This window comes from Vipera ursinii (assembly GCF_947247035.1).
Source record: "Vipera ursinii genome assembly, chromosome: 6".
Taxonomy (NCBI): domain Eukaryota; kingdom Metazoa; phylum Chordata; class Lepidosauria; order Squamata; family Viperidae; genus Vipera; species Vipera ursinii.
This window is the reverse complement of record NC_139515.1, coordinates 89,790,185-89,816,167: the sequence shown is the minus strand read 5'-3', so window position 1 is coordinate 89,816,167 and position 25,983 is coordinate 89,790,185. Positions and strand designations below refer to the sequence as shown.

Genomic DNA, 25,983 nt, shown 5'->3' with positions numbered 1-25,983 from the left:
TGCTCGGAAAGGGGGAGGGGCGGCGCCTCCAGCCCCTCCCACTAGGCTCGGCCCCCGCGCGGGGGGGGGGAGAAGGGCGCCTCCCGCCCCGTCCGGCGCCCCGCGCGGCCCACCAGGCTTTCCACGCGCGGCTCCCGGTCAAAGTGGGGCAGCCCTTGCAGGGACGGCGCTTCTTCGGCTGCCTCCGGCGCCCGCTGGAAATCGCCGAGCGCAGAGCAGCGCCGCCCGGGGGTCCCGGATCGCCCCGCCCGCCCCTCCCCCTTCTGCGCCCCAGAGCCCCCCCGGCCGAGGGGGCTTCTGGCGGGGGCAGCCGGGCCGTTGCCCCCCTCCTGCTCTCCCCGCGCGCGGCGGCCCCGGGATTCCGCCCAACCGTCGCGCAGGCCGCGGTTCCGCCCCCCGGCTCAGCCCAGGCTCCGTGCGCCTCCACTCGCCCCCTCGCCCGACTTTCCGAGGCCGAGACGCGTGCAAAGCGGCCCGCTTCCAGACGCGGCTCAGGGCTGAAAGGCGAAGGCCGCGGGCGGTCCCCGTTCCCACGACACGAGCCAGAGCTGCTTCGGGGAACTGGGGGGGGGGGGGTCTGATCTCCTCTGCTCGGCGCCTACCGGGGGCGCCGGCGGGACCCCGCCTGGAAGCCTTCGGGCCCGGGTTGCGGGCGTCTGACCTCTTCCCAGGCGAGGAGCGGGTCACCGGGCGTGTCTGTCTCTGCGTTCTCCGGGCGGGTTCGCACAACACGTAACAGTTCAGGTAGAAGCCCAGCAGCCACATTTGTTTTTATTTTCTGATTTTATCGCCTTCCCCGAGTCACTCGAGGAACAAGAGTTATCCGTGCACTGCCTAGGGCTAGGCCGCGAGCTCTTCCTGGCATCCTGGGTGGTTCACACGACGGCCTGGTCGAAGCTCCAGCAGAGGCATCTGCCCAGCACACTTGGCTCCTTCCTTTAAAGCTGATCGCGCGCTGTTAATGCAGCAAATGGGGGAGCGAGTGAGCTGCCACGGGGTAAAGGGGTCGGCGGTGGTGCAACAGAAATTTCCAGTTTGCAAGAAGCTGCTTAGCTGTTTGTACGGGGAATCTACAAGGACGGAAAATTGCCACTGGCTCCTTCGACTGCAGGTTAAAGGTCAGCTGCGAATTGGGGGGCCCTCTGGCAGGGAAAGGGAGGTCACTCGGCCCCCCCTCAGCAGAGCCCCTCATCCTGATGCACCCACTAGACTCAGGCTAAACCGTGGTTCCGTTCGTTATCATTTGTTGGCTAACCAACCGACCAAGCTAAACGATGGCTTGAGCGGGTTTCTCGGTGGTGGCAGAGGCCAAGTGAGAGCTTCCCTGCCTGGCAGGACAAGGGCACAATTGGGGCAGTCCGTGCGAAACGTGAGGCTGCTGCAGGCGGGAACAGGCAGGCCCTTCCGCCAGGCTGCCTGGGCTATAAATAGAGGCTGGGATTTGGGTGAGAGGGCGCCTGGCCGGGAAGAGGGGAGGACAGCTGCTGGCCTGGGCTGCCCCCCCCTCCGCTTCCAGCCAGCCAGCCAGCCTCCCCCCACCCCCCCCTCTGGCCAGGCCACCGTAGCCCTCCAGCATCCTCTTTCCCAAAGACCCCAGCTGGGATTCCACGGGTTGTCTGAACTGCAGCTGCCCAGCTTTGGGGCCCAGGATGCCCAGCCTCTAAACAGGGCGAAAGGCTGGGTGCCCACGACTCTGGACGCAGCCCATTTGGGGGAGGGGGGGCAGAGATTGTGGCACCCACCAAGCCTCAAATGACCACCCTGCAGGGGTGTAATTGGCTCAGTGTGGTGTGTGAATGCGGCTGCTGGCCCTTTCCCTCCTGCTGATTGCCACAGGAGCCCATCATCCTGCAAAGCCCCCCCCCCCAGGCCTGAGCTCTGTGTGTGTGTTTGTGTGTGTGTGTGTGTGACCTCCCTCCCAGCTGTTCCTTTGGGAGGTAAAGAAAAAAAAACAGGAAATAAAGAAGCAGCAGCAAACAGAGAAGGAATGAAGGGAGCTCAGAGGAATCCCTGCTAGGGTTACCCACAGGCAGTCCTCGACTTACAAGCACTCATTTAGCGACCGAAGTTACAATGGCACTGAAAACAGTGTTTGGAATGTGGCTCAAGATCCCAAAACAAACAAACTCTCCTGGAATTCCGGCAACAAAGTTTTATTCAAAACAAAGCGTTTGCAAAGGCTTGGTGGACTGAAACACACACAGGAGTTCAGCCACACCTTACAGAGCTCTTTGACACATTTTCACGTCCTACCCCCGACGCAGATTCCCCCCCTCCCCTATCGCCCTCAACGCCCCTTCCCTAATCATCCGATAAACTATCCGGACCGCTTAAAACCACTGTCCCTCCCGTGTTCCAGGAAGCCCCTTTGCCCACATCCTACCTTTCACCATCTAATTTTGTTACCACAGTTCGTCTCCCATATTTCCTCTTGCGAAGTTAGCTGTAACTTCTGCTTTTCACATTTGCACCTGTCAGTCCTTAGATATACGTTATTATTTCTGATCTTTCAGTTGGCTTCCGCTTCAACCTTCAGACCCATTAGAAATTTCTGAATAATACTTTATTTCTTTCAACAGTGACCTAATGACCATTTTTTACACCACTGTGATCGCAGCATCCCCAACAGTCACACGATCGACACTCGGAGGCTCGGCAACAGGTCGTGTTTACGCAAAATGGGCGCGGTGGCTCCGGCCTCGTGGGGAACCCCCTTTTGTGGTCAGCGAAGTCGACGGGGGAAGCTGGGCCCACTCCGCCATAGTGTGAGACTCACTCAGCAACTGTGGCGGGAAGGTGCATAAAATGGGGCAAAACTCACTTTACGACGGCCTCGCTTAGCGATGGAAATGTTGGCCTCAGTTGTAAGAGACTTAAATTGGGGACTGCCGGGAACAGCATCGATAAAGGCCCCTCCCTAGCCGTGTGTGTGTGTTTGTGTGTGTGTGTTGCTGGTATCTAAAGGCTGGGGGGGCGGGAGGGGATGAGACGGGCAGAAAGAGCAGGTGGTCCTCCACTTACGCCCAACCTTTCTGTTGCTAAGGGAGACATTTGAATTTTCCCTCATTTTGTAACCTTTCCTGCCACAGTGGTTATATAAATCACTGCAGTTGTTTAGGAACACGTCATTAAGTGAATCCGGCTTCTCCCCCTTGACTTTGCTTGTCGGAAGGTCGCAAAAGGGGATCACGTGACCCCCCTGGACGCTGCAACTGTCGTAAGTACGAGTCAGTTGATTAGGTCCGAATCCTGTGGCCACAGGGAGGCTGCAGCGGTCAGAAGGGGTCATTTGCTTTTTTCAATGTCGTAACTTTGAACAGTCACTGAGTGAACTGTTGTATGTCGAGGACTTATTTACTCGTTTATTTGGTTAGAGGCGGCCGCAGGGCCTGAATATTGATCAGACTCCTGAATAATGCCTCCCCCACCTGGAGTAACCCAGCCCCCCCCCAAGCTAACCAGTGGTCCATATTGGGTGAACCCCGAATCCACCCCCCCCAGCCTTGCCGGGATCGGCCTGCACTGGTCAGTCCTCCTCCAGAGCCCCATGGCCAGAGCCGACCCATGCAAGTGGGGCCCTCAGCCCACGGAAAATACCCAGCCCTGCCGACAGGATCATTTAATTTGGAAGTTGGATCAGAGCAGGAGAGGGTCCAGCCTCAGTCGCCCCCTGCCCTGCCCCCCAGCACTAGCCCACCCCAAAGGAGGGAGGGTCCCACCCGCTCGGCTAGCCCACCAGGAGTCTTGGTTGGGAGGCAAGACAGCCAGGAAGCCCCCTCCCCTCCACAAAATGGGCTGAAGATCAGGAATCTCGGCTCCTTCCAGTCGGGTCTCAGGCCTGGGGAGAGCGCTGAGATGGCCTTGGGGGAGCTTATGGATGACCTCTGGGGTCCCTGCTGCTTTAACCGAGATAGGGGCGCCCCAAAGACTTTGGGATTGCGTGCTGACTGGGGAATGCTGGGAGTTGGAGTCCACACAGGCGAGAAAGGGATGCCCTGGGGCTCCATTCCCTTGTTCTGGGCGCGGCCATGCACACACACACACACACACACACACCGCGCCAGCTCCGCCTGTCTGCGTCCCTGGAGGAAGCTGTGCACGCATCCTCCGGAGACGGCGGCTGGCCTTTGAGGGCCTGGTGGGGAGGGTCCTTCTGCTGGAAGCTCAGCCAAGGCCCACAGGTGGCTGTAAAATTAGCAATCCCCAGGGAGGAAGGGGGGGTCTCTGTGGCCCGTGGTGCCTCCTTGGGGTCCCCCCAGGTCTTGCTGTGGGCTGCAGAGGGCGATTCTCCACCCTGGTCACTCTCTCAATCTGGGCCTGGGAAAGGAGCTGTCAGAATCCATCTATATCATATTCATAAATGGAATGTTTCAAACATTATCCCATGGATTCTGTCATCTCCCGAAGAGAAGAGGATAGATGTGTATTGAACCGGCAATAGGCATTTCAAAGGAAAGGAGAAGCCTTTTGAACTGGGGAAACAAAAGGGGGGGTTAGCATCTGGGTTTTGTCAGCAATAAACAAAAGGGTCCTAACTTCCTCTTTCCCACGAGATGGATGATACGAGAGGAAGGATGGGGGGGGACTGACCAAATGGGGATTAAGGGGGGTTAAACCGGGAACTCTTTATAAGGGTTTACATCGTGGAAATATTAAGCCCTGTCTCATTTCCTACAACCGAGCACGTCATAGTAAAGATTTCTTTTGGACTAAAATCCTGACTCCAAGAGTTTTTGTCTTCCTAAGACGTGGTTTGGGGTGGGTCCTGACATTAGACAGGGCTTGCAACGAAAGTCAACCCGGGAAGAAGAACCTTACCGGGGGACTTTGCAAATAAATATGATGTCTGACGATGAAGCAAGAAGGGAAGAAAGCCCCACGGAGAAGGAGCCTTCCCCCCAGCCGAACTCCCAGAAACATTGGGAAACTGAGGCATCATATTCCTCCTGGGAGGAAACGGCGGAGCAGCACGAACAAAAACCCCGGTGGTCGATGGGCGTTGGAAGGAAAAGTGAGTGGAAAAAGGCTTCGAGAGAAGTGACCCTGAGATGGAGCGACCACCAACCGGAATGGAAACAAGAGATGGAGAACTCCCTGCACGCCAGTGAGGAAGAGCGGATTCTGGAAAAAGCTATTGACTTGATGAAAACAACCCTGAGCTCACTAAGGGAGGAGAGAGCTGGAAACCACAACACCTGGGGTCGCAACTGGAGGGGTAACGGAAGGGACCCAACACCTGAAACCCCAGGGCTGTCCAATGGAACAGGAGCCGCTGACTCAGCGGTACCCACCCCCCCCAGACCCACAGATGGGGATCGTGATGAGGAGCGATACACTCCGCGGCGCAGACAACGATCCAGCCAAAGATTCCCACCCCTGGAAGCAAAATTCAAGGGGGAGCCATCACGACTGGGATTTTTCCTAACCCAAGTCCTCAGCTACATGGAAGAGTACGGACGGGACATCCCCAGTGACAAAACACGCATCCGAATTGTGCAATCTGCCCTGGACGGGACGGCCGCAGACTGGGTGGTGAACCTGCATGACTCCAACGCCCCAGAACTCAACGACTTCAACCGATTCATGTCATCCTTGAGGCGACGATTTGAGGACCCTTTGGCTGACCGGAAGGCCCGGGAGAGAATCAAGACGGTGAGGCAGGGCAGGAGAACAGTGGCCGAATATACCCAAGAATTCCGAGCCATCGCCAGCAAGCTGAACTGGCCAGAAGACATCCTCCTCAGCCATTTCAAAGACGGTCTAAACTACGACCTGTATGACGCTTGCCTGCCTCGGGGAGACCCCTACCATCTCGATGACTGGTATGTCCTGGCAGAGGAAGTGGAAATAGACCTATTGAAAAGACAACGCAGAGGAAAACCATGGGGCCGCCCGCCACTCGAGCAAACACGTGAGGGGGAAAACCCACCGGCCACGGCTAAAAAATCAAAGGGATGTTTCAATTGCGGGAGAGAGGGCCACCGTGCTGCAGAATGTCGTTCGAAAGCCCCTCCACGCAAAACAGAGGCACCATCTTCCAAAAAGCTGGGGAAGTCTCAAGGCAACCCAAAAGAATCTTCCATGAAGGGGACAGAGGCTGTAGAGTCCACAATTTCTGCCAAAACCTGGGATTGGACTCCGGCCTACACTGCAGGGGCGGTGGACACCTCGGAAGACAGCTCAGAGGGAGAACCTTTGGTAAGTGGACCTCTTCCACCCATACTTAAGACAGTAACTATATTAGCTTCCTCTGCACCAAAAGCCAATGAAATAAAAGCTTTGATAGACTCTGGCTGCATCCGCTGCCTCATCAGCCCAACACTGGTGGAGGAACTGAGCATCCCAGTGAGGAGGCTAAAACAACCAATCTCCTTCAGTCAATTAGACGGGTCTATAGCAGGGGGGGGACCAGCTACCCTAGCCACTCTACCACTCCACATGTCCCTGGGGTCCCATGAGGAAGACATAACATTTATAGTGGCCCCAGGCATGGCATGCCCAATGATTTTAGGACTGGAATGGCTGAAGAAATGGAACCCCGGGATAAACTGGAGGACTGCAGAACTCAACTTCCCAAAAGGGGAACAGGAAAACGTAAAACCCCCAAACACCCCCCCAACCCAGAGGGAGGAAAAAGCAGCAGTGGGGGAAGAGAAGGGGCTAACAGAGATACCGGAGGAATACAGGGACCTGGCTGAGGTTTTCAGTGAGGAAAGAGCAGATGAGCTCCCCCCCCACCGCCCCACAGACTGCACCATAGAATTCAAACCTGGGGCAAAACTCCCAAAACCCAGGATGTATGCCATGAGCCCAAGGGAAATGGCAGAAATGGAAAGATTCATAAAGAAAAACTTAGAAAGAGGATTTATTGAGCCCGCCAAACCCAAAGTAGCCGCCCCGGTTCTGTTCAGGGAGAAGAAGGATGGTTCCTTTCGTTTGGTTGTGGATTACCGGAACCTAAATACAATTAGTGAATGTAATCTATACCCCCTTCCCCTAATGAAGGATATGCTATCCCACCTATCGAAAGGAAAGATTTTTACCAAACTAGACCTGAGGGAAGCATACTACCGTATTAGGATTAAGGAAGGAGACGAATGGAAAACTGCATTCAACTGCCCAATGGGGTGCTATCAATTCAAAGTATTGCCATTTGGACTGCAAGGGGCCCCCGCAGTCTTTATGCAATTAATTAATGACGTACTGAGAGAGCACCTATATAAGGGGGTCCTGGTTTACCTCGATGACATCCTTATCTTCACAGAAACCAAAGAGGAACATATCAAACTAGTCAGAGCAGTCCTGAAGAAATTGCGAGCTGCCCATTTATATGCTAAATTATCGAAGTGTGAATTTCATAAGGAAAAAATCGACTACCTGGGATATCGCATATCCCCAGAGGGCATCGAAATGGACCCAGAGAAGGTCAGGGCAGTACTAGAGTGGGCACCCCCCCGCACACGGAAGCAATTGCAAAGTTTCCTGGGGTTTGCAAATTTCTACCGCCAATTCATCCCTGCATTTGGCCAAATAGCCATGCCCCTCACAAATTTGTTGAAAACGAAGGGGGGGTCACCCGTGAAGCCCAGCCAGCCTCTGAAATGGTCAATGGAATGTCAAGCAGCATTTGAGAGGCTAAAGAGACTCTTTTCTGCGGAACCTGTACTTAAACACCCAGATCCCAACAAACCTTTTGTAATACAGGCAGATGCGAGCGACGTAGCAGTCGGAGCCGTATTACTACAAGAAAATGATGAGGGGGCGTTGCAACCTTGCGCATATACATCCAGGAAACTTACAGAAACTGAACAACGATGGCCAATATGGGAGAAGGAAGCATTCTCATTAAGGTGGTCATTATTAACTTGGCGTCAATTTTTGGAAGGAAATAAAATACCTTTCCAAGTCTGGACTGACCACAAAAATTTAGAAGCACTAAAAACGCCCAGGAAGCTCACTCCTAAGCAAGCCCGCTGGTCCCAACACTTTCACCGATTCAATTTCACTCTCAAACACTTACCGGGGGGAAAGAACTTCCTGGCAGATGCATTATCCCGCATGCCCCAATATAACAGCACAAGAGTTACTGACTTTAAACCACTTGTACCGGAACAACAACTGGCAGCACCAGTCACCACCAGGGCACAAGAAAAAATGAAACCGAAGGTAGATAGCCAAACTGGAATAGAATTCAGGAAATCTTTGGAAAGTGATGAATGGTTCCAGAAAAATAAACATGTGTGCACAATTAAAGATGGACTGCCGTGGGTGGGGGAGAAGCTATATATACCTGCCACACAGAGAATCAATTTCATGCAACTGTGCCATGATACAAAATCAGCAGGACACTTTGGCTTTGTAAAAACCTTACACTTAACTAAAAGGCAATTTTGGTGGCCATCTATGAAAAAGGACATAGAAAGCTATGTGGGTAGCTGTCAAATTTGCGCAATGGCCAAGAGGTTACAAGGGAAATCGCCAGGACTGTTACAACCAGTGGCGAATCCCTCAGCCCCATGGAAAGAAATAGCCATGGATTTTATTGTGGAACTACCAGAAAGCAACGGAAACACCGTTATCTGGACTGTTACTGATCTGTTCTCTAAGCAAGTCCATTTCATACCTTGCCCAAAAATTCCTACTGCAAAAACATTAGCAAAACTTTTTGTACAACATATTTACAGATTGCATGGAGCACCACTACGCATCATATCTGACAGGGGGGTGCAATTTACCTCAGCATTCTGGAAGGAATTTTTATCTCTGTTAGGAACCACCCAAGGACTGACATCTAGTCATCACCCTCAGGGTAATGGTCAATCTGAAAGGGCTAACTCTGTACTTGAACAATATTTAAGATGTTATGTACATTTTCAGCAGAACAATTGGACAGACCTGCTGCCTTTCGCAGAAGTGGCATATAACAACGCAATTCACTCCAGCACAGGTTACACTCCTTTTCAAGTAGCCACAGGCCAGAGCTTCAACCCCATACCTGACCTAACCCCAAAAGAACCGGTAATTCCAGAACTAAAGGAATGGATTGCTCAGTTACAATACACCTGGCCTATTGTCAGAAAAGCATTAACAGAGGCTAGATTAGCACACAAGACACAGGCAGACAAGAAAAGATCTGATCCCACACCGTTCAAGCTGGGAGAGATGGTATATCTGTCTACAAAATACCTTAAGTCTCTCCAACCCTGTAAAAAATTAGGACCAAAATACATTGGACCTTTTCCAATTAAAAGAATCATAAACCCAGTAACAGTTGAATTAGAACTACCTAAAAATCTTAGACGAATACACCCAATCTTTCACTGCAGTCTAATAAAGAGAGAACAACAATCTCCCCTACGAACAAAAATTCCACCACCACCACCTCCCATCATGGTGGAAGGAGAACAACATTTCGAGGTGAAGGAAATTCTGGATTCCAGGAGACATCATGGAACAACTCAATATCTAGTGGCTTGGAAACACCTCCCCTCCTCAGAAAATGAATGGGTCAGCAAACACCACGTTAAAGCACCAAAGCTGCTTAAGAGATTTCATACAGAATATCCAAACAAACCGAGTTAACATTTACACATGTTATTTTTTCTTCTCTTTTCTTTTCTCCCCCTACAGATGGACACATCCTTCTTCTAAGGAGAGCGGACTGTCAGAATCCATCTATATCATATTCATAAATGGAATGTTTCAAACATTATCCCATGGATTCTGTCATCTCCCGAAGAGAAGAGGATAGATGTGTATTGAACCGGCAATAGGCATTTCAAAGGAAAGGAGAAGCCTTTTGAACTGGGGAAACAAAAGGGGGGGTTAGCATCTGGGTTTTGTCAGCAATAAACAAAAGGGTCCTAACTTCCTCTTTCCCACGAGATGGATGATACGAGAGGAAGGATGGGGGGGGACTGACCAAATGGGGATTAAGGGGGGTTAAACCGGGAACTCTTTATAAGGGTTTACATCGTGGAAATATTAAGCCCTGTCTCATTTCCTACAACCGAGCACGTCATAGTAAAGATTTCTTTTGGACTAAAATCCTGACTCCAAGAGTTTTTGTCTTCCTAAGACGTGGTTTGGGGTGGGTCCTGACAGGAGCAAGTTTTTCTCGCCGTTTTTGCCCGGGCTTCTCCTGACCCACTTGGGCCTTCCGGGTCCTCCTCCTCCTCCTGCGACACGCCCGGGGTCTGGCCCAGCTGGCGGAGAGGAGCCTTTGTGTGGCCGGAGAGAGGGGAGCCGTTGGCTGCCCCGCCCGCAGGCTGCTGCTGCTGGACCTCCAGTGGCTTAACCTTTATTATTCATTAATAAAACACGCGTGCTTTCTACCAATAAACATTTTTTTTAATTTTGTACAATATTCTGACCGAGAGTGCAAAGCCTTCATCAACAGCTGCATTTTAGTGCTTAAGTGACGGGGGGGGGGGGGGGAGAGGAAAGAGATGTCAGCGGCATCCCTCATATTTATTAGCCCAGAGTAAAATCGACAGCAGAATCAGGAGGAGGAAACAGGGCCCAGGGCCCACAAGGACAGGGGGGGGGGGGGAACATGGCGCACACCCATCCAGAAATGACGAGACAAGCAGGCCCTCCGGCTCTCTGACCTGCAGAGCACCGGAGGCGGTGACCGGCACTCGGGACACCGACTGTCAACCGGCACAGCGTCTGTCGCAATGGTGACCAAGGGGTGCCTGAAAGGCGCCCATTACTGTCTGCACAGTAGCTTCTGGATATCTTCAAGGGCAGCCCCACGCACAGCACATTACAGTAATCTGTGAGGTGACCAGGGCAGGGGTGACTGAAGAGAAGGGAAAGGGTGCAACTGGCATAAGGCCCCCCAGGCTGCACCCCGGGCTGGAATGGGGAAATGCAGCCCCCTCCCAAGACCGAGGACATACCTGAACGGGGGGGGGGGGGAGAGGTGGGTACCGCTGGCATACTGTCAGGTGGGAGCAACCAGGCCCTCAGGTGCCAAATTCACACGGGGGTCTGGTCGTTCACTCATCCCTCTCGTGTACTTCCCGTCGTCCCGAGGGGCCATCTCGCCCAGCGGTTTCATGGAAATGTTCAGCAGGAGAGGGCAGGGCATGCAGCCCTGAGGGCCCCCCCCACGTGATTACCTGCAGACACGATATCCTTCCCTTCCATCCACCTGGACCGCAACCGAGTGCTGAGGAAGGCGTTGACCCCCTGGAGCACGGTGCCTTCCACCCCTCATCCCCGCAGCCGATCCAGAAGGATGCTGAGGTTGACTGCATGCGCTCGCAGGAGCCCCCCAAAATTAGGTTCACTGAATAAATCCGGGCATCTCCAAATGCCCCGAAGCTCACGTGCAGACGACGCGTCTTGCAGGAGGGCTGGCCAGCCACCCCCCCCAATCTTGGTCCTTCAGCCCCACCTGTCCGATATGTTGCCCCCCGTCAGGCTGGTCTCCTGGGTGCCGGCCAGCCACCGGTCACTCTCCCCTGGCCTTCTGCTGGAAGTAAGCCTCAAAGCGGCACTGGGCATATTCCTGGCGGGAGGGAAGGCCGATGATGCACTGGGCAAAGCGACCCGTGTTTCCTGCCAGGTCCACTCTGCTCTGGGAAAAGGGAGGGGCAGCCCTGCACCCTGAGACCCTGTAGGATGCCCCTTGCAAGGGCCCTCGGACCAGCAGCCATGGGACTGGTGGCACGGGAAGAGGGAGGGAACTCACCAGGTAGCCAAACTCAATGGTGGAGATCTTGGCCTGCAAGATAGACCACAGGCCCCAGAAGAAATGGGAGGCCAAGGTGAACCTGAGGGGGGGGGGGAAGAGAAAGAGTCAGCTGAGGATGGGGGGGTGTCTCCCATTCATGCCCCCCAGAGGCAGCCCTTTTCTAAGTAGCACTTTCCAGGGAAATGTGGGGCAGGCCGAAGCCTCTTGTGACGCCTCTCCTCACCCTTATAGGAAACAGCCCCAGCTCCCAAGGAAATGCCCACCGGCTGCTCCTGTGGCAGTTCTGGCCACCCCCCTCCTCCACCCCCACCACTGACCGGCTGATCTCCAGAAGCATCTTGGCCTCCAGGCGCTCCTGCTCCTCCAGCGATGGGGGGGCAGCCTTCCCACCTCCTGCCTCCTCCAGGTAACACCGGATGAAGTGCAGCTGAAGGAAGACGAGAGATGGGTGAGGCAAGTCTCCTTCCGTTGCTATGGAAATGGTGCCTCGACTGACCCTGGGAACAGAGCCTCCTGCCTGCCCCTGCCTAGGCAAAGCGTCTGAGACCCCGTGGTGGACAATTGGGGCCGAAATAAACCAGGGGTGGTGAGAGTGGAACTAACTGGGGCAGCCTTGGAACCTCCGGTTCTCCGTCTGCTTCACCGAAACCTCTACGGCAATGTGTGCCACGTGTTTCTTGCTATTCAGACGATCACCTTTATTTTTTGAGGGTAGAAACAACAAACGGGCAGGGAAGTAACTTAAGGTTTGCTTATTATGAGTATCTGTGCTTTCACCACCTATTGCTTATGCACACGTGTGACCGTATGATTTTCTCCTGCTTCCTTCCCTGAAACGTACAATTATGTGTGCAGCCTTTAGACTGTAGGAGTCCCTCCCGTTAACCTCTCCAATAAATACTCCACCAGATGCCGCAGCGGGGCCTGAGGTGCGGGGTCCTGTGTGTGATTCCACAAGGCTGTACACCAGGGATGGGCCACTGTGGCTGCTTTACGGCCTGTTGACGTCAACTCCCAGAATTCCCCAGCCCCCTCCAATCCGGCCCTGTCCTCGCTGCAGGAGCCCAGGCCGTTACCTGCTGGTCGGGGCTGGGGTAGTTCTCCGGGCTGGCTTTGTAGAATGGCCACTCGTTGTGGGCGTAGCTGTAGACCCACTCGCAGAAGTGGTTGGCGATGTCGAAGCCCCTGCAGGAGGAAGAGGAGGAGAAGGCTAAGCACTGGGATTGTTCAGCACACCTCTTGTGTTTCTCCATCTACACAACACAGGTAGCCCTCAACTTACAACCAATTGCTCAGCGACTGTTCAAAGTGATAAAGGTCCTACCTTGGAGCAACTTACAAGCCGGATTCAAAGTTCCCTGGGCTGCCCCTCCCTCCCTCTGCGGTCCCATGACTGAACTCCAGGCCCTCAGTGACACGGCTGCGTTGAAAGCCGCTTGCAGTGTCCCGCAGTCACACGACCGCATTTCGTGGCAGTTTTGCGGAAACCCATCATTTACTGCACCCTTTGCAAACCACCGATTCGCTGAATGACCGTCGCGAAATAGGTTGTAAATTTGGGTCGGATACGTAAACGGTCTCTCTTTTGATTGTCACAGCTTACAACTGTGACAGGGAGGCTCCATTATCGCTGTAAGTCGAGCAACACCCGCAGCCCATTTTTCTGAATTCATTACCATGCGCTAAGCAAATCCACTGGGTAGCTTCACAGAATTGCTGTGTTTGTGCAACATTTTTAATCAAATCAGTTAAGGACTTGCCGGAACATCAACACACTAGGCTTATTTTTAATCTTTGCTCGGGATTTGTGTGTGTGTGTGTGTGTGTGTGTGTGTGTGTGTGTGTGCGCATGCAAGATAGAGCATGTTATACAAACCGAGACTGTTGGGTTAGTTTCCACTGCAATATAAAACACATCCAAGAAATGGGTCACTTCGACAAACCAATTAAGGCTAAGGTGGAGAGACAGCCGGCACATTAAAATATAATTGGGTAATTTGTGATTAGCAGCCAGTCCCTCGCAAGCGAAGCCAGGGTGGGCCTGTGGGGATTTGATGAGAGGATTTGACGGAACTGGGAAGCAGAGAAACTTCCTGGAAGAACTGAAATTGCAAGTCCTCTCTCTCCCAGCGATGCCCGCTCTCCTGCCCAGGCCACCCAGAGGGCGAGGGGGGCTGCCCGGCTGCTGGCCTACCGGTAGTTGTAGCTGCTGTACTCAAAGTCGATCAGCATCAGCCGGTCCGTGGAGGAGGAGGCCTCGCGGCCAGCCAGGAGGAGGATGTTCCCTGCGCGGGGAGGGAGGGGAGTAGGCCATCAGCCCAGCCAGGGCCTCGGAGGGCTCCTTCTGGGCTCCTGCCAAGGGCCCAGATTCCCTCCCGCCCTCTGGGGCCCCTCACCTTCTTGCACGTCATTGTGGCAGAAAACCACGGGGGACGGCGTGGCCTCCAGCAGTGTCCTAGGAAGAGGAAGGAGAAGAGGAAACGGGGAAGCGGGTCTGCGCGGCTCACCCCCCTTCTCTCACTAAGGGAGGGGTGCCACAAGATGAGAGGGCCGCTTGGAGCCACTGGGGGGCGGTGGCGGCCTCACAACAGGCACCATTTCAATACAAAACTGCCTTTGGGGCGTGAAACCCAGAGGGTCCCAGCCTCTGAAGCCAGCTGCCCTCCGGCGGCACTTTCCCCGATCCCACGGGGGGGGGGGGAAGAAAGGGGGGGGGGGCTGCTGCAGAGCTGGCAGGGAAGCGGGCTGAGGCCCTCGGGCCAAGCAAAGGGTGGCAGCCCCACCAGCGGCCTCTCCCTGGATATCCGCTCACCTGAGGCTGCGCATTTCGGCCTCCAGGTTGTAGGCCTTGAGCTGGTTCAGCTTGTGCCGTTGGGCCTCCTGGGAAAAGGTGAGCTCGGAGATCTGCTTCAGGTACCTGCCAGGAACGCAGGAGAGGCTCCGCTGCCTGGGAGGGGAGGGGGCTAGCCCACCTGCCCAGGGAGTGGCCCTTGCCGGCCCCAGCCGCCTCCGCAGCCCAAGGCCCGGCCAGGGCGACCCACCTCTCCATGGTCCCAAACATCCACTTGGGCTCTTTGTTGAAGGGCATCACCATGCCGTGGAAGCGGGCCATCTTCACCGCGATCTCCGCTGAGATGCTGGGCTCCGGCAGGTCCTCCGTGACCAGGCGGCGGCTCTGCAGACGGAGACACAGGGCAGCCCTGAGGGCCCGGGAGGGCTGGATGGAGCAGGGACCCTTTCCCGCTCACAATCGTGGGAACGTGGGGAGGCGAGGCCGGAGTGGGTCACGAAGGCTTTGGGAGGCCCCGAGGTTACGTTGATTTATAAGCCCCCCAAAGTCTCTTGAAAGCAGGCCGGGAGAGGGGGAGAAATGACACGCATCACAAAAAGCCACAACGGGGCCTGTGTGCTTTGGGCACAACACAAGAGCCCACCGCTTAGATTCCTAAACTCTCTGAAGGCCCAGCTGTGAGAAATGAGCCTGTTGGTTGCTATTCCTCTCCTTACACTCCAGATGTTTCTCCAGATGAGGAGGGTCCCTCCTGGCCTGTTTTTATGCTTTTGCAGGGTTTTCTCCCTCACAGGGGTCCCTCAGTACTCAACTGCTCTGAAGCTCATTGAATTTGCTAGTCAGCGCATTTCGCCGTGAAAGTTTTGTTTCATTCGTTTGGCACTCAACGCACAAGCCAGAACTTGTGACTCCCCGCATCATTAGGGGAAAAATTTGTTTGGTACTCATCGTTTCTGTTGCTCATCAGTCCCCCTCCCCCCAATTAACGATGAGTACCGAGGGACTTTTTAAATTCTAAGTCACCCAGAGTTGCTTGGAGTCAGACGGCCTCTGTAAGCTTAATAAAGTAAAAACAAGTAAGGTAACTTGCAAAGCAGAGCGGTGTCCGATTTGGACTCGAGATGAAACTTCTGCCCACAGCAACTCTGGGTTCTGGAGACCCCTTGTGTGGGGGTTGCGAGGGGAGCCCTGTCACTCTGCTGGGGGTTGCGCCCTGAGATCCCTAAAGCAAGGATGGGTGCTAACCAGAAGCCAAATTCCAGAGGCAGAAGGTGCTGGCAGCCCCTCTGCCCCCCCCCCATGCTTATCGCCATTTAATCCCTCCCAATTTCCTAAAATGGGATTTCAGGATTCAGAATGACAGAATGTCAGAGTGGGAAGGGACCTTGGAGGTCTTCTAGTCCAACCCCTTGCTCAAGCAGGAGACCCCTAGACCGTTCCAGACAAAGGAGAAGCAGAAAGAAATCCTGCTGGAATACCAAAGTGTGCCAGGAGGCGGCATTTGGCGGCAATGCCAGGGAAGGGAAGGGAAGGGTGGCACACTCACAGGGATGTATTCCTCCAGGCGCCCCTGCGGGAAGATGCCATACAGCCGTGGTCCCAGGGCCCGCTCAGCCAGGATGGCAAACATGACGCTCTCGAGAACCAGTGAGTCGACCCCCTGTGTGTGTGTGTGTGTGTGTGAGAGAGAGAGAGAGAGAGAATACAAGAATAATAACTTTGTCACTCTGAATGTATGCTAATCGGCATACATTAAAATGAAATTTCATTGCATGGAGCTCTCAAAGGGCCACCACCTCCAATATGCGCCACATAAATATGACAAAAATGAATAAATACAGAATTATGCAGATGCCCACATATATTATACAAGAGAGAGAGAGAGAGAGAGAAAGAGAAGAGTCTGCTCTTGAGAAGAATGTCACCAGGGTGGGACTTTCAACCGGGCTCAGCAGGCACCGAGGCTGCTAGGCACCCTGCAAGTGAGACGCTGGGGACCTGGCCTGTCCATGTGGTCATCAGGGCCTGAGAGCGGCCTGGGAGAGTCCCCCGCCCAGCACTGGCTGAAACGGCCCTTTCCCTGTCCGGAGAGCCAGCAGCCACTGCGGCTGGTCAACTCGCACGGAGGGAGATGCGCGAGAAGGCATGAAGCCCCTCGCGGCAAATGCAAAGCCAGAACGGCCCTTCTCTCACGGGAGTAGAACTCGGGGCCCTGCGTCAACAGGAAAGGCAGGGAGCTCAGGCACCCAGAGTCACACGCAGGGCTGGGCAAAACCAAAGACGATTCTCCCGACAGGATGGAGGGAAAATATCAACTACGGCAAGAAAGGTCATAAAGTGGGGCAAAAACTCCCTTAACAACTACCTCGCTTAGCAACGCAAACTTCGGGCTCAGCTGCGGTCATCAGGCGAGGGCTTTTGAGGGCTCGCCGAGAGGCCATACAAACGTCCTGGAGCCAATGAGCCAAGCTCCCACTTCGTGGGGGACCCCTGGCTGAATCAAAAAGGGGGGGATGCCACCCTCTTGCTTTCGACGCCACGGACCGGGATCCCCTCGGGTCCTGGGAGCAGACGAGAGGAAAGTTTCCGGAGGGCCCGGCCGAAGCTCACCTGGAGGATGATGCCGTACACGCGCAGCAGCACCTGGCGCGGCTCGTCCTCGGCGGTCACGACCTGGTCCGGCAGGGAGCACTTGTAGAGCAGGTTGCTCAGCCCTCCGCTGGGGGGGGGGAAGAAGCATTAGGCCGGTGGGGGCCGGGCAGGAGAGGGTGGGTTGGGGGGGAACGGGAGAAGCCCCCCCCCGAGAGACAGGCGGCATCTGACTCCTCTCAGGGAATGCTGGACTAGAAGACCTCCAAGGTCCCTCCCAACTCCGTTCCAGGTAGTCCTCGACTTACAAGGTCATTTAGTGACCAGTTGACGTTAGAGCAGCACTGACTTACAACCGTTTTTCACACTTGTGACCACTGCAGCATCCCCGTAGCATCCCTCGGATTGGCATTCGGATGCTTGCCAACACTTACGACGGCTGCCGTCGGCGTCCGGGGGGGGGGGGTGGGGGGTCAGGCGATCCCCTTTGGCGACCGTCCGATACGCAAAGTCCACGGGGCAGCCAGTTTCACTTCACAACCGAGTTACTAACCGAACGACCGCAGGGTCTCGCTTCGCAAGTGCGGCAGGAAAGGTCGTAAAACGGGGCAGCGCTCGCGGAGGCTCCGTTGTGGTCGTAAAGCCGAGGACTGCCTGGTATCCCCTTCCTTCGGCCTGAAAGCGCCCGGCGGTGGCCTCTCCCACACCCCGGGGCCTCGGAGCGGCGCTCCCTCCCGGACCCCCCTCCCAGCATCCCCGGAGGGCCCCTCCTCACCTGACGGGGACCATGGCCAGCTGCTCGGGGGCGGCCAGGCGGCGCCAGGCCCCGGCCAGGAACTCGCGGCACCAGAGGAAGGCGCGCAGGCGGGTGGGCGCGGGGACGGCCGGGGGGGCGCGGGGCGAGCGGGGGGGCGCGGCGGGGTCTCCCTCCGGACCCTCCATCGCCCGACGACGCACGCCCCGCCCTCCCGCCCTCCCATTGGCCCGCGCGTGGCGCGCCCGCCGCAAGGCGCGCGGCGCGAGGGGGCGGGGCGCGGCGGGGCCGCGGCCAATCGGGGCGCGCGACGTCAGCGAGCGAGGCGCCAAACGGAGCGGCGGCGGCGAGGCTGCGGGCGAGCGGAGCGGCGGTTGCGAGCGGAGCGGCGGCGGAGCTGGTGCAGAGGCGCCGAGCAGCGAGCGGCGGTGCGTCCCCGCCAGAAAGCGGGCGAGCCGCGGGAAGGGAGGCGGGGACGACGCGCCTCTCCAGGCGGGCGGCTCGGTTGGCGGGGGAGGGGGGGCTGCGCTGCGAGACCCCCGGGCGCTCCCTCCCGACCCTCCGCTCCCCCGCCGGGCCCGCCTGCAAGACCTGCCGGGCCTGGGGCTGAGCCGAGCCGAGCGGCCGCCGGAGCTGCCCGGGAGGCCGGTGCGGGTCAGCCTCTCCGCCGGGTGGCGGGGCCTCCGCAAGGCGGCGTGGGACGAGTCGGGACCTGCCCGCGCCTGGCGCAGCTGCGGAGGGCGAACGCGGCTCCTTTAGGACGCGGGAAAACCTGGCTCCGGCCTTCTGGGAGTCGAAGTCCTAAAAGAGCCCAGGTTGCCCAATTCCCTGGAGGGGAATCCTGGGCCTCGGTAGAAGGGAATATTCGTAGCTCCGGGTTGAGCTGGGTGGCTTCATCAGTGCTGGGAGTGGGGGGGGGAGGAGAGGATTGCAGGACCCTTGGATGGATGGACAAACCTTCATTGTCAAAGTACAACCGTGTATATGCGTGGAGATTGGCTGAGCCTCGATGCTCTCTGAAGTTGGAGGTTTTCTTGCAGAGATTTCATGGCCCTCACTGGGGAGCATCCTCGGTGCTAGAAAGGAGAGTGGCTGCTCTCTGTGTATACCGCAAGCGAGGAACTGCCAAGTTGCAAGCTAACAAAACACACCCACCAGAAGCAACAGGGCAAGCCACTAGTATATAAGCAGAGAGCAAACTCCCCTCCCTCCTAGCACTGAGGATGTTCCCTCGTTGGGTCGTGAAATGGCTGCAAGGAAACAGCCCAGCTCAGGGAGCACCAAGGGCCCCACCCTTGGCTTCTCTTGATCTCCGATTATCTTGCAGATGCCAGCAAACGTGGAGATCAAGGCACGGGTGCAGGATGTGGCCCAACTGATCAGCAGGGTGGAGCAGCTGAGTGGATCCCCCAGCTCTCTCATACTTCAGACAGACACCTTCTTTCTTGTTCCCCATGGACGGCTGAAGGTTCGCGACTTCCGAGTGAGTAAATCAGCCAGCCAAGCAGGATGGGGGGGGGCTCAGTTTGCTCCCCCCATTTTGCCCCTCAAGGGAATCTCCGGCATTTAAATTTGACCTTCATATTTCGTATGTTTCTCACTGTAGTTCCAACTCCCATCATTCTCAGCAAGCACAGCTCTAGGATGATCTGGCTGGGATTTTGCAAGTACATTTGATGATTTTTAATGATTTTTGTGTTGTAAGCTGCCCAGAGTCGCTTTGGAAAGGATGGGCGGCAAATTTCGTAATAAATGTAAATAAAATAATAATGCAATCAGCTGCTCTCAAGTTCCACCTCAAACCACCAGCCCCTCTTTGAATTACAGTCTGGCCGGCCAGTTTCCATAAAACAAGATTAATTTGCTTGTTTTGCTTGGTAGGGATAGTCTGATCCTGAGGGAAGCGGACTGTGGTTGACTGGGTTTTTTCTTCACAGGACGGCCGTGGACAGTTGGTGTTTTATGACCGGCCAAACTCCACAGCCCCCAAGCTCTCTCGTTTCACCATCTCTCCCACCGATGACCCCAGAGGACTTGTGGTAATGCTCACGGACTGGGAGGAGCTGCTTGCTGTGGGAATGGCCCTGGGGGGGCTGGGGGGGGGCAAGGCTTTTGGTGGCGCAGAACAGTCGTTCTGGACGGGAGCAGGACCTGTCTGTGCTTCCAGCGTCCACGTGGATGTTTGAGCTGCTTTTCCAGGTCAGGCAATTCCTGACATTCAACCCCAGCATAGATTGTGCAAAGCCAGTTCCACATGCCCTCCAAAGCTTGGAAGCGCCCATGGGTCTCCCCATGGAAAGCCGGATGAGAAGGTCACCCTGTGTACTTGTTCCCTCCTTGAGATGGTCAGAGGGAGCCAGGTCAGCCCAGGCAGGGTCCACCTCACCTGCTTCATCCACTTTCCTCCAGGGCCGACCACGTGCTCCTGGCACGTGCGTCAGCCATTGAGGTATCTAGATGTCTCCTGCTTTTCCTCATCTCCCACTCTATGGAGATTCTCCACCATACAGGTCACGGTTGTCCCAAAGGTGCTTTGCAAAAGGCAACTGGCATTCTTCGTTTTTTCCTCGAAAATGTTTCACTCCTCATCCAAGAAGCTTCTTCAGTTCTGGAGACATTCTTCAGAACTGAAGACGCTTCTTGGATGAGAAGCAGAGCAGAAAGCTCCTTTATCTCCCACGGCAGCTCATCTGCTCCCGGGGATTCCTCAGGCTTCATATCCAGGGACGGAGAGAGAGGGGGCCTTGAGGTCTCTTAGAAGGGGGACTGGAACGTGCAATTCATTGCTTGACCACTAGTTGGTAAATTGGTATAAAGCCATGCTGGAGCCGTTGTAGCGCAGTGGTTAGAATGCAGTATTGCAGCCTAGTTCTGCCGACTGCCAGGAGTTCGATCCTGACCAGCTCAAGGTTGACTCCGCCTCCCATCCTTCTGAGGTCAGTAAAATGAGGACCCAGATTGCTCATTGGGCAACAGGCTGAAATTTGTGAACTGCTTAGAGAGGGGCTGTAAAGAATGAAGCAGTATATAGGTTCAGATGCTATCGCTATTCTGCCTGCATTTTGCCCTTCACAGGAAGCGTTATCTCAGGGGCTTGGAAAGCAAGGAGTGGTGAAGAAGGAGCGCCATCTTTACAGGGTGGGCCAGACCCGTGTCCACGTGGATCGGGTGGAAGGACTTGGTGACTTTGTGGAGCTGGAGGTAAGGAGCAGCGCTTGGAAGCCTTTTCGTCCCGTGACTGAGCCCCAGAGCAAGTGGGGTTTGCAACAGTTGATCCCTGGATCTCTCCACCAGGGAGCAGAAATCCAGGCCTAGAGCAGCTTTGAGAGAGGAGAGGAACAAAGGCAGGAGATCTGCTAGCCGCAGGGAGATCGGTGCAGGAACGGGGGGGGGGGAATATGGGGACAATCTTGTCCTCGGGGAGAGTCGAGAGTCCAGGACAGGACTGTGAGGCCAAACAGTTGCTGAAAGACAGACAGACTGACTGACTGACACACACTTTTCACTTTCCTTGGCCGCTAGAAATTCTGCCTCAGGTTCAGTCCCACCTTCAATCAATCAGAGTAGAGCTGGAAGGGACTTTGGAGGTCTTCTAGTCCAACCCCCTGGATGAGGTTTTTTTTACATAGGTGGGATGTGGGAAGACGCAATCATTTGTTGCATTTTAAGAGGAGGTGCTGAGTTGCTAAGATAGTTGTGATGAAGAGAAAAAAAATTCTCGTTCGGCATGTTCCTCTTCACTGGGGTCCCCAGGCTGCGGTTGGACAGCCGTGGGTCAAAAACATTCGTGGGATACCCCCCCCCCACCTCCCTTGCTGTGGGGCTGCAGCTGCCCAGCGCCTCCAGCAGTGGGGAGGGGCGTTCCTCCCAGTCCCAGATCACAGAGCTGGCATCGAAGAGGCTTCCCAGGATGGTCCCTCCTTTGTCCCTGGGGCCAGAAGAGAGCAGGTAAACAAGCTCCCTCCAGGTGGTCACGTGGTCTCCCACCTCCCAGCCAAGCCCTGCCTGGAGGTGGAAAACAAGTCGGAGAAAAGAGCTGTGAAGGAAACAGGTGTAAGGTTTCCCTGCGCGGAACACCTGGTCTCTCGGGGAGAGAGGAAAGGGAGGTAACACCGGTGAAGAACTGGAAGGAAGGGAGAGATGGAGGAGGAGGAGAGCGGGTGGGCAAGCCCAGAAGACCCCTGAAGCTCTGCAAGGGCGGTAGAGCAGCGGTCCTCAAGCTTGGCAACTTTGAGACTCGTGGACTTCAACTCCCAGAACTCCACAGCCCGCAAAGAACCCAGTAATTAAAGCCACGAAACCGACTTCTTCCTAACCCCACATCGGCATTGAGTAAGGAGGAAACTTCCGACTAAAGGAATTTGGGCAACTTGCCCAATCACGAGGGACGGACTGCCCCGTAACTGTAGCTAAATCAAAACGGTACCGTCACAAGAAGGGCGAGGTGAGGATCCAGTGAGTTGGGAAAGGCATTACCGGCTGTTTGATCAAAACGGTATTAAAAAAAAATAAAGGATAAAATTGGTGCAAAAGCAAGGCAGTTGCCATACCAACATGTCTTAAATTCCCAAATGTAACGCTAGATTGTGGAAGTTGTTAGACCAACAAAGAAATAAGAACAGCGTTGTGTGCTGACGGGACGGAGCAAGCCACGAGGGACTTTAGAAAATTGGCCTAACCCTCAACGGTGCCTGAGGGTCAGGAGGTCAGTCAATCAAGCCTTCTTTTTGTCGTCCAAGAGCTGCATCGAACAGGCAGTCGGAGAAGCAGCAGATTGAAACGATGGAACATCATCTTGGGTAACCTGCTAGATGTCGGTTCTGTAGATCAGGGGACCTCAGAGCTGGCTAAGGAATTCGGGGAGTCTTAAAGTTGCCAAGGTTGGGAGACCCCTGGGGTAGGGGAAGAGCACCAGGCGCCGAGCGATCACTCTGCCCGGCGCAGAATTCTCAAGAGGTGAAAACGGCTCGCGCTCAGCGGTCTGCTGGCCACCAGCAATGGGCGGCTACGTTGTGCCTGAAGCCTGGACTAGCTTAACCAAGGAGAACTTTGTTATTGTCACACACGTAACCTACCACAGACAGGGACACGGTTAATCGCAGAGTGACAGAGCAGTTGGAATCCAAAAGGGATTGGCTGCTTTTGCTGAATTAGAAACTTTTTACCTAGGTTATTGCAGGAAAAGAGCGGGGGGGGAGCTCCTTCTGATCAATTTGCCTTTGCATCGTGCTGCTTACTGTGCTGTGTCAAAGACGGCAAGAGGCAGGCAGTCCTCGACTTACAGCCATTCAGCTAGTGACTGTTCAAAGTTACAGCAGCCCTGAAAAAAATGATGTTTTTTTCCACAGTTAACGACCGTTGCAGCATCCCCAGGGTCATGTGATCAAAATTTGCATGCTCGACAACTGACTCATATTTAAGACGGTCGCAGCATCCTGTGATCCCCTTTTGTGACCCTCTGACAAGTCAGTGGAGAAGCCAGGTTGGCTTAACAACTGTGTTACTAACTTAACAACTGCAGTGATTCATTTAACAGCTGAAAGGAAGGTCCTAAAGTGGGGCAAAATTCACTTAACAAATGCTTCATTTAGCCACAGAACCTTTGGGGCTCAGTTGTCATAATTCGAGGACTACCTGTACAGTAAATGCAGGTATGAAAAATGCCCAGTCGGGCCATCGATGCAGCCTTTGATCGCGCAAGATGGCACTCGTTGACCCGAAAAGCAACTGTGGGAAAAATGTGGTGGTGATGATGTAGCCCTACAAGCCAGCCTCTCAAAGAAACCAACTTTTGCCCACCTTGGCAACTTTAAGACTTGTGCTCTTGAACTCCCAGCATGGCTGGCGGGCTGGCTAGGGAATTCTGGGAGTGGAGGTCCACAGGTTTAAAGTTGCCAAGTTCGGAGACCCTGGTCTGCCTCATGTGACTGCAAATGAATTTGGTTTCACAGGGCAGCCTGTTGCAGATGGGGGCTGAGGGCCCTGCCTTTCTTTGCCGTGTTTGTGTGTGTGTGTGTGTGTGTGAGAGAGAGAGAGAGAGAGAGAGAGAGCACCGTATCCCATCATCCTCTCCGTCCTTGCAGGTGATGCTAGAGGAGCAGCAGAGCCCCCAGGAAGGCGAGGACGTGGCCTGGCGACTGATGAGCCAGTTGGGCATAGAGGAGAAGGAACTGGTCAGTGGGGCCTACCTGGACCTCCTGCTGGGAGGAGGAGGAGGAGAGCCCCTCTGTGACGGAGAAGCATTTTGATGGCCGGAGAATGTCTTGGGGGCACTTGGTGGAATGAAAAGTTTGGGATGCCGAGAGGAGCCACCGCAGGGAAAACGGGATGTTTTGTGCCTGGAGACCGCCCTCAATCATATCGCATTAAAAGCTGCCTTGGCCCAGAACAGGGGTGTGCGACCTTGTTGATTTTAAGACCTGCTTAAATATCCACTTTGGTGTGTTGGAAGTTGGGGTGACTGTGATAACCCGCTTCGCAGGGTGGTTGTGGGGAAAACGAGAGGCAGGGGTTTTAGGCGTATTCGCCGCCTTGAGTAGACCAGATAGATAGGCAAGCAGGCTAAGAACAAAAACACACAAGGGGTGCAGCAGCCAGGCACCAGAGGTGTCTGCCGAAGGCCTTGGGGGAGTCCAGGAGGATCAGTGGGGCGGGCAAAGGGGGGGTTGAAACTCAGCAGTCCCCACAGGAGGAGGAAGAGTATTTGGGGCAGGCCGAAGGGAGGATGTACGTGATCACAAAGAGGAAGCAGGAGCCGCCTCCTTCATTCTCCACAGCAGTTTTCCAAGTTTCCACCATGTGTTGTGTTATCGTCTCGGGACACCCTAGACCAGGGGTGTCAAGCTGAATGCTTCATGCCGAAACCGCGCCCGCCCCATTGCTGGCAATGGGAAAAAAGTCGTGCCACGTCATGTGACTTTGCTAGTTTAACACCCCTGCCCTAGACAATTATAAAGAAAGGGGGTGGGTCTGCTTGGCAGATTTATTTATTAAACCACTGCAGGTATCTTCCCATCTGCCCAAAGGAACTCTGGGTGGTGGAGAAAATGAAAACATTAAACACCGTCATTCAAAACTGAGCTCTCCCGAGGCACCGTACTTACGTTCCCTGTCCCCCCCCCTGCGCTGCATGGTAGGTCCTGGGCAGGGCCACCTCCTGCCCCTGTTCACGGGCATTGGCACAGAGCCAGGTGCTGGGTCTCTGCTCCTGGGACGCTGGCCGAGACCTCAGAGAGGAGTGTGCAAACCGTAAATCTGACCCCCGCCTGGCACACCGGTGCCCTGTGGCACGCGCTGCAGAAACGGGCAGAGACCTGGAGGATCAGGCACTGGTCGCCCCTTAGAGGAACCACTTCCTTCTGCCTTCCAGATGTCCACTTTGGACTTCCGATTAGCTGTTGGGCACCCTGGGAGGCACCAGCCTGGGCAAGGCTCTTTGTCCATGCTTCTCTTGGCCCAGGGAAGCAGCTGGGGCTGGTGCGTGGCCCTGGATCGGTGGCTTGCCCACAGTGCGGGTGGCGTAGGCACCCTTAACAACCCGGAGTCTGGGTGGAGGGGCAGGGCCTGGCGAGGGAGTCCCAGGAGCAGCAGGACCTGCCTTTAATTGGCTCCTTGGGGAGGGAGGCCTCCTCCTGCCCCCCCTCCCCGCCCAGATTTCTTTGGGCTGCCTCTGTGCGAAGCCTGGAATCTCACCGGGCAGAGGCCTTCGGGGCTTGTGGTGGCTGCTCGCAGGAGGGGGGGCTTGGCCCCTCCGGAGGAGAAGGGAGCGGGCGAAGCCTTCCAGCTCTCCCACCGGGGCCCGCACGGCGCCCCCAGGCAGGCCCCTCCCGCGGCAAGACAGACGGGCGGCCGCCTCCCCAGCGCCCCCTGGCCGCCCGCTTCGGCGCTCCGTCCGGGGACAGCTCCTCGCGGCCGCCCTTCAGCACCAGCGCCGCGGACAGCTCCCCGCCGCCCGCGCTCCGGCCTGCCCCCTCCCCCGCCCGGGACGGCCTCCTTCTGCAACCGGGCGCCCGCTTTGTTTTGCCGCCGGGGTGGGGGGGGAAGGGAGGGGCTGGGACATTCCCGCCGCCTCCCCCGGCTCGGTAGGCTGGAGGAGTCTCGCCGCGCATCCGCAGTGGGGAGGGGGCGCTGTGGAGCCTGGCTCGG

General features: G+C 55.6%; 2 protein-coding genes across 3 annotated transcripts; one reads left to right on the top strand and one right to left on the bottom strand.

Moving 5' to 3' along the window:
- Nucleotides 1-10,334: 10,334 nt before the first annotated feature.
- On the bottom strand, nt 10,335-18,069 carry CHKB (choline kinase beta). 2 transcript variants are annotated; one of them, XM_083366142.1, is made up of 11 exons: nt 17,860-18,069; nt 17,106-17,214; nt 16,042-16,155; nt 14,746-14,879; nt 14,517-14,621; nt 14,101-14,159; nt 13,899-13,989; nt 12,781-12,889; nt 12,022-12,131; nt 11,702-11,783; nt 10,335-11,518 (listed from the first exon to the last, which is right to left on the bottom strand). In XM_083366142.1, exons 1-11 carry the CDS (start codon nt 18,024-18,026, stop codon nt 11,462-11,464), a joined length of 1,137 nt encoding a protein of 378 aa, XP_083222268.1. In that variant the 5' UTR covers nt 18,027-18,069; the 3' UTR covers nt 10,335-11,461. The 2 variants fall into 2 exon arrangements, with proteins under 2 accessions (XP_083222268.1, XP_083222269.1); XM_083366143.1 differs by lacking the exon at nt 13,899-13,989.
- A 122-nt stretch (nt 18,070-18,191) lies between these two features.
- LOC310642438 (uncharacterized protein) lies at nt 18,192-24,218 on the top strand. Its single transcript, XM_083366160.1, has 5 exons — nt 18,192-18,266; nt 19,166-19,321; nt 19,776-19,877; nt 20,914-21,039; nt 23,922-24,218. The coding sequence occupies exons 2-5, from the start codon at nt 19,166-19,168 to the stop codon at nt 24,084-24,086; spliced, it is 549 nt and encodes a 182-aa protein (XP_083222286.1). The 5' UTR covers nt 18,192-18,266; the 3' UTR covers nt 24,087-24,218.
- Nucleotides 24,219-25,983: the final 1,765 nt, after the last annotated feature.

What these genes read in the sequence shown, in the direction of transcription:
- CHKB (XM_083366142.1), bottom strand. Translation starts at nt 18,026, where the DNA reads ATGGAGGGTCCGGAGGGAGACCCCGCCGCGCCCCCCCGCTCGCCCCGC. An exon ending in ATGTTTGGGACCATGGAGAG is followed by an intron (nt 14,622 to 14,745) that starts GTGGGTCGCCCT and finishes CGTTCCTGGCAG; the next exon opens with GTACCTGAAGCAGATCTCCG. An exon ending in GCCGAAATGCGCAGCCTCAG is followed by an intron (nt 14,160 to 14,516) that starts GTGAGCGGATAT and finishes TCCTCTTCCTAG; the next exon opens with GACACTGCTGGAGGCCACGC.
- LOC310642438 (XM_083366160.1), top strand. Translation starts at nt 19,166, where the DNA reads ATGCCAGCAAACGTGGAGATCAAGGCACGGGTGCAGGATGTGGCCCAA. An exon ending in TGAAGGTTCGCGACTTCCGA is followed by an intron (nt 19,322 to 19,775) that starts GTGAGTAAATCA and finishes TTTTCTTCACAG; the next exon opens with GACGGCCGTGGACAGTTGGT. An exon ending in ATGACCCCAGAGGACTTGTG is followed by an intron (nt 19,878 to 20,913) that starts GTAATGCTCACG and finishes TGCCCTTCACAG; the next exon opens with GAAGCGTTATCTCAGGGGCT.